This window comes from Pongo abelii, chromosome 3 (assembly GCF_028885655.2).
Source record: "Pongo abelii isolate AG06213 chromosome 3, NHGRI_mPonAbe1-v2.0_pri, whole genome shotgun sequence".
NCBI classification, from domain to species: domain Eukaryota; kingdom Metazoa; phylum Chordata; class Mammalia; order Primates; family Hominidae; genus Pongo; species Pongo abelii.
Genome location: NC_071988.2, coordinates 170,054,981 through 170,067,300, shown reverse-complemented (window position 1 = coordinate 170,067,300; position 12,320 = coordinate 170,054,981). Strand labels below are relative to the sequence as shown.

General features: G+C 37.1%; 1 protein-coding gene across 1 annotated transcript in view; it reads left to right on the top strand.

Annotated features, from left to right (window-relative positions):
* The window catches only part of NR3C2 (nuclear receptor subfamily 3 group C member 2), a 206,703-nt gene extending 194,621 nt beyond the window's left edge, over positions 1-12,082 (top strand). Inside the window, 1 exon segment of the mRNA NM_001132477.1 lies at positions 8,776-12,082. Coding sequence (NP_001125949.1) covers positions 8,776-8,792 — 17 coding nt within the window. The 3' untranslated portion in view covers positions 8,793-12,082.
* Positions 12,083-12,320: the final 238 nt, after the last annotated feature.

Sequence of the window (12,320 nt, the reverse complement as noted above, 5' to 3'; positions counted from 1 at the left end):
ACATTAGATTTATCATCTTAATTATTTTCAAGTGTACAGTTCAGCAGCATTAAGACATTCACATTGTTATGCAACCATGTCACCACCATCCATCTCCAGAACTTTTTTCATCTTGCAAAAACTGAAAATCTGTACCTATTAAACACTTAACTCCTAATTCCTCCTACCCCCAGCCCCTGTCATGCACCATTCTACTTTCTGTCTCTGTGAATTTGACTTCTCTAGGTACCTAATGTAAGTGGAATTATACAATATTTGTCCTTTTTTGACTGGCTTATTTAGCTTAGCATAATTTTCTCAATAAAATATGATAGAAAATAACTCCCTACAATATGATTTGCTGTAGTAGTTAATGATGAAACTCTGTATTTTCGTAGCATCCATTTATCACATAATCACGAAATAATTGTTGAATATCTCCTGGGTGTCAGATGCTGTCATTGGCACTGGAGGCAGAGGCTACCACTGCCCTCACAGAGAATAAGTTCTAGTGAGGAAGACAGACAATTTGCAAATAAGCAAACAGGTAAAATAGAATGGGTGGGGGAAGGAAAACATGATCCGATGGTGCAGGTAAAGTGCAGGGGAATGGTTGTGTTAGTCACTGTGGTCTGGAGAGGCCCAGTTGGAAAAGGAGCTTGAGACTTGGAATATGAGACACAAGAGAGCTTGAAGTGTGCCCTGGCATGGTGCAAAGGCCCTGGGGCAGGAAGGAGACTAGAATGACAGAGGAAAAGGCAATGGCTAATGTGGTATGAGAGGGAGATGAAATGAGTGTAACATTAGAGTTGGGGCAGAGACCTAAGTTCTACCAGATCATGTAGGGCCTCAAAGACCATTAAAGGGAGATTAGATTTTATTTATTTTCTTTTTTTCTTTTTTTTTTTTTTTTTTTTGAGACAGAGTTTTGCTCTGTCTTCCAGGCTGGAATGCAATGGCATAATCTTTGCTCACTGCAACCTCTGCCTCCTGGGTTCCAGTGATTCTCCTGCCTCAGCCTCCCGAGTTGCTGGGACTACAGGTGTGTGCCACCATGTCCAGCTAATTTTTGTATTTTTAGTAGAGACAGGGTTTCACCATGTTGGCCAGGCTGGTCTCGAACTCCTGACCTCAGGTGATCCTCCCACATCTGCCTCCCAAAGTGTTGGGATTACAGGCGTGAGCCACCGCACCCGGCTGGATTTTTTTTTTTTTCTAAAGGCTTTGGGAAGCAAGCCATGGAATGATTTTCATCCTTTATAGTTCCAGAGAAGTATGGCACCTCATCCTAACAGTAAATCCAAGAGGCAGTGAGAAAGATTACAAAGGCCCATGGCCAGGCACAGCACTTAGCAGCTCTGCATTTTCCACCATTTCCCAGATGAGGTAACTAAGGCTGAAGACTTGCTTCCTGCAATCTCACAGCAGCAAGGATGGGCAGATGTGTTCCTTTGTTCCCAGACCTTTAGTCTGAAATAATAGGAGTGGATGGAAAAAAGTGTTTTTGGAAAGCAGACCTCAACAGACTTTACATCAGGAATAGTTCTGTTCCTATAATGGGGAGCTATAGGTTTAAGATACAAGTCCATCACTTCTGCCACTTGACCTCGCCCTTGACCCCGCCCCTGTCACTGTATATTTCATACTCTGCCCCTGGGCATTCTGGCATGAGCCTGTTGAAACTAGCATCTCCTAGCAGTGAGAGCCTCCACTTAATCTAGGCTGGCTGCTTTTGCTACAAGAAAAATGTCTATGTATTCTGATGGCCTTATGATATAAGGCGGGTGGAATGTCTGGTTAAAATACTTGAAACCTGCACTGTCCAATGTGGTAGACACTGGCCACATGTGACTTCTGAACACTTGAAATATGGCTAATTTACATTGAGATGTTCTATAAGTGTAAAACGCACATTGGGTTTTGAAGACGTGTATGAAAAAAATATATGTATAAATATATATGTATTTATGTATAAATATATATGTATTTATATATAAATACATATTAAATTAAATTATATTATATATAATTTATTATACATATAATTTTATATTAATTTATTATATAATTATATATAAATATATAATTACATATTATATATTTTATATATTATAATATATAATATATAAAATATATATATTATATAATTATATATAAATATAATTATATGATAATAATTTTATATGTAAATACATATTAAATTATATATATTATAAATATATATAATTTGTAAATATATAAAATATCTGATAATCTGATAATTTTTATACTAATTACATTTTTAATAACATTAAATTTAATTACAGATTGAATTGCTAATATTTTGGCTAGGTTGGGTTAAATAAAATATACTACTAAAGTTAATTTCACCTATTTATTTTTACTTTTTAATGTGGCTGTGCCAGGAAATTTAAAAGATTTGTTTCTGTGCTCTTCTGTTATTTGCCCCTCTGGCCCCCCACACACGCACACACATGACCTCTTGCTATGCTTTCTCACCACACAGCCCTGTGTGCACTAACTAAACCCCATCATCGTGAAAGAGGAGGGGAGAAAACCAGACCCCATCACGATGTGTTCTCTGAAGCTTCCAAAGTTTGACCACCAAGGAAAACCACTTGAAAATTTGTCCACAAAAACTTGGAAAAGGTTCCATTCTCCCAAACAGCAGGGAGTCTTTCCTCGCACACCTCATTTTTCACATGGTGTTTTCTTCATCTTCCCATATACCAAAAAACTGACAAAATGTTTTCATAAACTGTGGACCTCATACCGCTTCTTATAGCCAGATATAATGAGCTTATTAGCAAGTTTTAAGAACTGTGCCTTCTGGTGGCCTGGTGGCTTCCAGGCACTTCCTGGCAACTCGCCAGTTGCCTTTCCTCTGCATCTTTGTAGTTGTGGTTCACTTCACATTTTAGAAACTTGGAGTGTGCAGAAGCCTCCTAATGGTCCCTATTTAATTCTGGCGTTACTTTCAGATAGCCTTCAACCAGAGGCAGAGGGGCAGATATTCTTCAAGAGCATGGGTAGGTGAGAGAGCCAGAAGCAGCAGGCAAGGGAAAGGTAGCCCCAGTGCTGAACTGAAGACTCCATTCCTTGCATAGGCCCACAGAAACCCAGGGTTACCAACTGTGCTGAGCAAACTCATTTTACAGACTGGGACCCCTGCCTTAAGAGAAAGGCCCATGGCATTTAATAATGTTGCTGATACATCACTTAGAATCACTATGCAGTGAGGATGATGCTAGGGGACAGGTATCAGGGAGACAAATGAGCCCACCCAGCATTCACACATTTACTTGGCTTCGCTTTCAAGCTTCCTCAGAATACTTCAGCATCATATACGAACTTTGGAATCTGCCTGTCCTTCTCTAGTTTCATCACTTTTCACTCATGCCTCTACGTCTGTTCTTCAGCTGTACTTGGTTTATGAAAGTGCCAGCCTCTCCCATCTGTCTGTTGGGCTGCTTGCCCCACCTCCAGCCCTTGGACTCAGAGTTCCCTGTGTTTGATTGCTCTTCTTTCCATCTTCACTTTAGCTAATTCTTCCTAGAACTTCAGTACTCAGTTTAGAGGTGGCTGAAGTTTCCTTGATTCCTGTGTGTCCTGTGGCACCTGAACTTACCCTATCTTAGGTTTTAACATGATTTATTAAAATTCCTATTTATTTTTTCCTACCAGACCCCTGAGAGCAGAAAGGGACTCTATCTTGTTTAGGCTTTAATTTCTACAAATAACACAGTACCTAGTGTACTGTAGGTGAATGAATAAATGAATGAGCTGTAAACCCAGATACAGAGTCTCCTCAAAGTCATAGGTAGATGCTGGACAGTTGTTAAATGTCTATCTTTATCAAATCTTAGGGATTATAATATTTTAAAACTCAACAATGAGAGAAAACATGGAAACTTCTTATCTTTTGAATTGGGTCTCTGTGGTGCACTGTAATTCAACATTTAATGATAGTCTTTTGATGCCATTTATATTTATTACCATTTTTAAATTGTTCTTGTACTTTTGATAGCTTACTTCAGGTCCATTTCTGTGTTGGTTTCTCTGACCTCTTGTTTGTCTGGCAAAATGACTTTTTTTTGTTGTTGTTGCCAGCATGACTAATAATGATTTGCTCAAATTTCTCCCATTCTTACAGATGATATTAAGAAACTGAAGTTATTTTTGTCTTACAGGATCAAACCAATGGTGAAATATAGCTGAGGGAAACATTGTTTTGGCTTTGGGAAACAAATACCATAGATAAATTTGAGTGTCATTTCCATCTGTAATTGCATGTGATTGCACAGTCTTTCCTGCTGAGGGCTTCTTAAGCGAGGATGCCTGAAAATAGATACTTTTGCAAATAGAGTTGCTAATTTTAAATAAAAATATAAAATAGTAGTAATAGTAGTGATGAGTTAGGAAAAAAGAAGCATATTTGATGGTGTCCTCAGATGGTTTGCTTTAAATATTAGTTGAAAAGCTATATTGAGGTTTCTCATTTGGGTTCATCAGAATGTTTCTAAATTTCTCCTTGTGATATCTTATATAAATGGAATAAACTGTCAGAACCAGTGTTTAAGCTGGGGCCATCTTGATATCAAAGTATTTAAATGAATGATGTTAATAGTTTTGGAAGTTCATTCAGAAATAGTTTTAGCATATATATTTCTCGTTTCTGAGAAGGAAATTCACATCACTACTATTCACCTATTATAAACCATTTTAGCTTCATGCCATGTATTTTATTCAGTAATTTAATTTTAAATGTAAATCATTTTGGCTTCTGCATAGAAACCAACCCCCCCAAAAAAAAACCCATTTTGTTTTTGGGCAGTGCTCCAACTTCTACAATTATTGAAGCGCTGCAGAATGTAAATTCATTTAGTTGGACTAATAAGTTCATAAAATTGTGCCATATTTTATCATAATCTCTTTACTAAAGTGGAAAATCCTTCTGGTTTATAAATTTCAGTGGTTTTTAAGTTTTTAGTTTGATTTTGGTTTTAACGCTCACGGACGTAAGTACTGCTGAGAATTTTAATTGTGACATTTTTAGTGCGAAGAGACCTTAAAGAAAATTGAAATGTTATTTAAATTCTAGGACTAGCTAAATGTTATCAATAGTTTTGGGGAGCCCCTCCAGGTGGACTCTTTCTATTTTGGATTTCTAATTTAAGTTACTCAATAATCTGAGTCTCAAAATTGTTGTTGATATTTTATAGTGATAAAAGTTCTTGGCACTGTATCTTAAAAAATTAAATTGTCCAGTTGCAAATGACAGTATGTCTTCCCTAGAATTTGATTTTTTCCCCAACTTTCACAGTTTGGTGATTGTCATAATTCTCATTTGATGAATTGTAATCTGTTTTGCTAAATTCAGTATTCATTAAAGTTCATAGTTCAGTGAGATATAAATGTAAAGATAAGAATGTTTGTGGTACAAAGGTAAAATATTATCCCAGTTCAAGGGACAAAATTATAAAAGAGATTCCTTTGGCTTCTTTCCCTTACTAATGGCTAATGCTTTCCAGAAGTAGGAGCTTGGGAAGAACAATTGAAGAATTGATGATAGCCCCTTAAGAACTGGGAATGTACCTCAATCCCATTAATCTTAAATGTTTTTGCATTGATGTGTTTATAACTAGAGTTACCTTGTGTTCCAGTTAGCCTGGGAAAGTTTTGGTGTATACCTGTGTCCTGGCATAATTTTTAATAGCACCTCCTTTCACACACTGTAAAGTGTTTGGATAATGATTCTATGTATGATGCACATTCTATTGTGATACCTTATCGGTGATGACCATGAGTGTCCAGCTAGATATAATTTCCCAAAGTATTTGATTTAAGTGCATAAAACATTGAAATATGAGCATTATTAGTGATTGTAAATTCTCATATATTTTATTTATAGTATGCTAAACCTTCAAACAAAACTTTTCTGACCTTTTTTTAAGTGTAAGAATATCAATTGCTAATTGTATATTTTATTTGTTATATATTAATACTATTATGTATTAGTGTTATGCATCCAAAGTGAATTATTCTAAAGTTATCTTTTCACCCACATGAAAAGCATATAGGATTTCATTAAAAAAATCAACTTTTCTTTTTCCATTGAGGCTGGACATTTGAAAATGAAAGCATAAATGCTGATTTCTAGAGCTGACACTGAAGTAAACACAGAACAATTCCTATAGAAACAAATACTAGAAGCCATTGTTAAGTGGGGGATCACTTACCCCAACACCTTGAAGCCTGGGTAGAAATGATAGTGGAGCAGCCAAAAATCAGTTTAGCTGAGAGTGCAGTGGTATTCAGCCCTGCTTTAGGGATTCAGGTTTTTTCCCACTTCCTCAGAAATGGGAAAGATAAGTTATAATTCTGCCATTCCCAAGGGGACCTCAGATGGGTAGTGGAATCCCTCCCTGGAGCTGCACTGGCCTAGCTTTAGAAACACAGAAGAGTCGATTCAGATCTTGCATCTGCCCGCTGCTGCTGGCAGTGGCCGTCTGCCAAGGGAGAAGATACATGGAAAAGAGGAAAAAATGTTGGCAAGGAAGAAATATATCAGTAAAGATGGAGGAAGAAGGATAGATTTAGTCACAAAATCTAGTTGCTGATAAATGTTTTTTTTTTAAATTATTTTGGTATTTCAAGAAGAGAAAAATAGACATGGTTCTAAAACAGCTAAGCTGTTGTCCTAACCATTGTTTAAGTAGATCCTTGTTTCACAACAACAACAAAACACTCTTCTCCTAACACTAAAAAAAAATTCTCCTGGTTTAAAATTAAATTATTGTTTCTATGATTATACAACCATAAAACTTACTAAAAATCAATAGACTGTACACCTATGGTAGGTGAACTGTGTAGATGTAAATTATACCCCAATAAAGCAGTTAAAAGTGAAAAAAATACAATCACATTTCAGAATGGTTGTGTTATATTTTAAACTTTAAGAAAAATCCACCGAACAATTCTGCTTTTAATTCTTATTTTTGTGAAAAGCTTTTAAAACTTAATATGCAGACTCTTACAAACACACAAAAGAAGATAAAATAGTATAATGAACCCTCAAATATCCATAACCTCACTTCTACAGTTAGCGGCATATCCCCTTTTCCTGCCTCACTGGATTATTTTAAGACATGTCCTACTCAATGATAAATTCTTCCATATGTATCTGTAAGAGATAGGACTCTTAAAAATATATATATATATATAATTGCAACTTAAAATTTTTAAATACTATTATTAAAAGAATAATCTTCAAAAATTTCCTTAGTATCATCTCGTGAAGATCTTTTTATAGTTGTTTTTATAAGTGTTTACAATGCACTTTTTACAAATCAAGAACCAAGGAAACACCACACATTTTAATGTCCTAAATAGTTTCTAATGAGGACCCTCCTGTAACCAGGAGCTGTCATTTTAAATGCGATTTATTGGCCATTCCAAAGCTCTTTTGAATATTTTCATGATATAATAAAGCAGCAGGTATAGTTTAGTGCAAAACATTGTGAAAATATTTTCATGTTTAGCAGTTGTTTCTAGTTTAAGTTTTAAAGGGGTCACCCAAAATAATCTGTACACCAAACCCCCATGACATGAGTTTACCTGTATAGCAAACCTGCATATGTACCCCTGAACCTAAATAAAAGTTAAAAAATAAGAAAATAGAGGGAGAAAACCCAAGTTAATCTCTGTTCTTCAATCCATTCATTCTCCCTAGTAACCCATGTATTGCCCTTCAGCAGAATTACCTATATTCCCCATCCCTCCCTCCTTTTTTTTTTTTTTTTTTTTAATTGGAGTCTCGCTCTGTCACCCAGGCTGGAGTACAGTGGCACAATCTTGGCTCACTGCAGTCTCCGCCTCCTGGGTTCAAGCAATTCTCCTGCCTCAGCCTCCCAAGTAGCTAGGACTACAGGCGCGTGCCACCATACCTGGCTAATTTTTTGTGTTTTTTAGTACAAAAAATACAAATACGGGGTTTCACCATGTTAGCCAGGATGGTCTCAGTCTCCTGACCTCGTGATCTGCCCACCTCAGCCTTCCAAAGTGCTGGGATTACAGGCTTGAGCCACCACCCCCAGCCTCTCCCTCCCCTTTTATATAAGTACTGGAGACCCATTGAAAAGTTGGGGCAATCACTGTGATTCTGCCTGATGCACACTGATAAATTTTATGGCATTTCTCCTCAAAATAAAAAAATTGTTTAAGTTGTCACCTTCCTAACACCTAGCATAGAGAAACTGAACATATTGGTACAGTGTATTCAGTAGACAGAAAGCTTTATGTTAGGATGCTTAGCATGACAGAAACCAAACTTGCACATTGAAATTACTTTTGGGAGATTGCTTGTGGATGATGGTCACCCCATCATTATTCAGTATATGGGCCACTTATTTCAATGATCTTTAGATATAGGCATACCTCATTTTATTATACTTTGTTTATTGTGCCTTGCAGATATTGCATTTGTTAATTTCAGATTGAAGGTTTGTGACAACCCTGCATTGAGCAAGTCTGTTGGTGCCATTTTTCCAACAGCGTGTGCTCACTTCATGTTTCTGTGTCACATTTTAGTGATTCTAGCAATATTTCAAACTTTTTCATTATTATTATTATTATATCTGTTATAGTGATCAGTGATCTTTGATGTTGCTATTGTAATTGCTTTGGGGTGCCACAAACCATGACCATATAAGACGGTGAGCATAATTTACAAATGTTGTATGTGTTCTGACTGCTTCACCAACCGGCCATTCCCTCCATCTCTCTTCCTCTCCTCAGACGTCGCTGTTCCCTGAGACACAACGTATTGAAATTAGCCCAATTGAGTTGAGCTCTTTGGGAGGCCGAGGTGGGAGGATTACTTGAGTCCAGGAGTTTGAGACCAGCCTGGACAACATGGTGAAACCTCATTTCTACAAAACATACAAAATTAGCCAGGCGTGGTGGCATGTACCTGTGGTCCCAGCTACTCGGGAAGCTGAAGTGGGAGGATCATTTAAACCAAGGGAAGTTGAGGCTGCAGTGAACTGTGGTTGTGTCATTGCACTCCAGTCTGGGCAACAGAGTGAGACCCTGCTTCAAAAAAATAAAAACCTAAAGAAATTATACCTTTAATAATCCAACAATGGCCTCTAAGTGTTCAAGTGAAAAGAAGAGTTGCGCATCTGTCAAAAGCTAGAAAGGATTAAACTTAGTGAGGAAGGCATATTGAAAGCTGAGATAGGCTGAAAGATAGGCCTCTTGCACCAAACAGTTGGCCAAGTTGTACATGAGAAGGAAAAGTTCTTCAGGGAAATTAAAAGTGCTATTCAGTGAACACACAAATGATAAGAAAGAAAACCATGTGGCTGGTTTAATTTGTATGTTCACAGATTAGCACTTTTAAGGCTGGTATCAGTCTTATTGCTGATATGGAGAAAGTTTTAGTGGTCTGGATAGAAGATCAAACCGGCCACAACATTCTCTTAAGCCAAAGCTAATCCAAAGCAAGGCCCTAACTCTGTTCAATTCTGTGAAGGCTAAAAGAGGTCAGGAAGCAGCAGAAGAAATGTTTGAAGCTTGCAAAGGTTGGTTCATGAAATTTAAGAAAAGAATCTGTCTCCAAGTGCAAGGTAAAGCAGCACTTCACCTTGATGGAAGTGCTGATGGAGAAGCTGTAGCAAGTTATCCAGAAGATTGAGCTAAGATAATTGATGAAGGTGGCTACACTAAACAATAGATGTTCAATGTAGATGAAACAGCTTTCTATTGGAAGATAGATGCCACCAATGACTTTGATAGAAGAAGACAGTGCCTAGATTCAAAGCTTCAAAGGACAGGCTAACTCTCTTGTTAGGGGCTAATGTAGCTGGTGACTTTATGTTGAAGCCAGGATTCCAAAAATCTTAGGGCCCTTACGAATTGTGCTAAATCTACTCTGCCTGTACTCTATACATGATGCAATAAAGCTAGGTGACAGCACATTTGTGCACAGCATGGTATACTGAATATTTTAAGTCCACTGTTAAGACCCACTGCTCAGACAAAAAGATACTTTTCAAAATATTATTGCATGCTGACAACGCACCTAGTCACCAAAGAGCTCTAATGCAGATGTACAGGGAAATTAATGTTGTTTTCATGCCTGCTAACACACATTCATTCTGCAGTCCATGGATCCAGGAGGAATTTTGACTTTCATGTCTTATTATTTAAGAAATACATTTTATAAGGCAATCACTGCCATGCATAGTGATTCCTCTGATGAATCTGGCAAAGTAAATTGAAAAGTTTCTGGAAAGAATTCACCATTCTATAATATGATGCTGTCCAAAACATAAACGATTCATGGGAGGTCAAAATATCAACATTAACAGGAGTTTGGAAGAAGTTAATTCCAACTTTCCATCCATCATGGATGACTTTGAGGGGTCAAAACTTCATTGGAGAAAGTAATTGCAGATGTGGTAGAAATAACAAGAGAACTAGAAATAGAAGTGGACCGTGAAGATGTGACTGAATTGCTGCAATCTCAGGATAAAACTTGAATTAATGAGGAAATGATTTTAATGGATGAGGAAAGAAAGTGGTTTCTTGAGATGGAATCTTCTCCTGGAGAAGATGCTTTGAACATTGTTGAAATGACAACAGAGGATTTAGAATATTACGTAAACTTAGTTGATACAGCAGTGGTAGAGATTGAGAGGATTGCCTACAGTTTTGAAGGAAGTTCTGCATTACATGCTACAGAGAACCCTTTCATGAAAGGAAAAGTAAATCGTTGCAGCAAACTTCATTGTTGTCTTATTTTAAGAAATTGCCACAGTTGCCCCAAGCCTTCAGCAACCACCACTCTGATCAGTCAGCAGCCATCAACATCGAGGCAAGACTCTACCCGCTAAAAGATTATTACTCACTGAAGGCTGATGATCATTAGCATTTTTAGAAATAAGGTATTTTTAATTAAGGTGTGTAGATTTTTTTTGATGCAGTACTGCTGCAGAGTTTATAGACTTCAGTAATAGTGTAAACTTAATATGTGCTGGGAAACCGAAAAAAGTATGTGCTTGCTTTATTGGGATGTTTGCTTTATTGTGGTGATCTGGAACAGAACTCTCAATATCTCTAAAGCATGTCTGTATGTTATTGGATCTTCACAATGAATATATTAGAATTTATCAATGGTTATAGCAAAAAGACCAAATTGAAAGTTTTGGTTCTTGTGAAATATCATCATTAGTTTTTAATCTGGACCTAGAATCTAGATCCTTACATGCATTAGAGAATTTTATCTCTCTAAGAAAATGATACTTTTAGTCATCAGTTTAGAATACTGCACTTTTAACAGAATGCTATTTGAAATGATTAATCTGTCATAGAGATTGGAATACTCACCAAGGGGTGAAAATTACCTTGACAAGTAGGACCTAAGCATCGTTTAGATGGTACTAAGAATAAAAAGCAGTCTTCTCTGTTAGGCCATGTGACCACCACACACATCTTATAATTCATTTTGAGTTTGTATTACAAGAGCTTGTTTCAGTAATCGATGCTTAAATTTGGGAAATTTGCTGAGCATCTTTCTTGCTCTTTAGCTGTTGTTAACCTATAATGCGATACTAGGAAATCACATGGTCTGTTGGATTTAGAACTAAGACTTTAAAACATAAATACATTCTCCTGTTTTGTGTGTGAAACTTGAACTTCTGCTTACTCTTATTTCATCCCACTGCATGGTTATAACTGAGCATGAAAGCTTAAATGAAACAGAGGAAGAATTTAGAGCTAAGGTAAAGGCATTGAATGTTAAGTAGGATATTCTATTATTTAGGGTGCTTTGCCTATAATTTTTCAAAAATCCTATACAAATTGACTTCAATAATACAAAATATTACTGGCTCACATAATTGCAATTTCAGAGGGAAGGCAGCTATCAGGATTGGCTAATACAAGAGAAGAGTGATGTCAAGATCTTGGTTCTTGCCACATGTGGTGGCTCACGCCTATAATCCCAGCACTTAGGGAGGCTGAGGCGGGCAGATGACTTGAGGCCAGGAGTTCAAGCCCAGCTTGGCCAACATGGTGAAGCCCTGTCTCTACTAAAAAATACAAAAAAATTAGCCAGGTGTGATGGCACACACCTGTAATCCCAGCTGCTTGGGTGGCTAAGGCATGAGAATCCCTTGAGCCTGGGAGGCGGAGGTTGCAGTGAGCCAAGATCGCACCACTACACTCCAGCCTGGGCAACAGAGCAAGACGCTGTCTCAAAAACAAAAACTGGGTTCTTTTTATCTCTCTGTTCTCCCCTGTAAGTGCCTGTTTTACTCCAAAGCTAATTTCTAGTA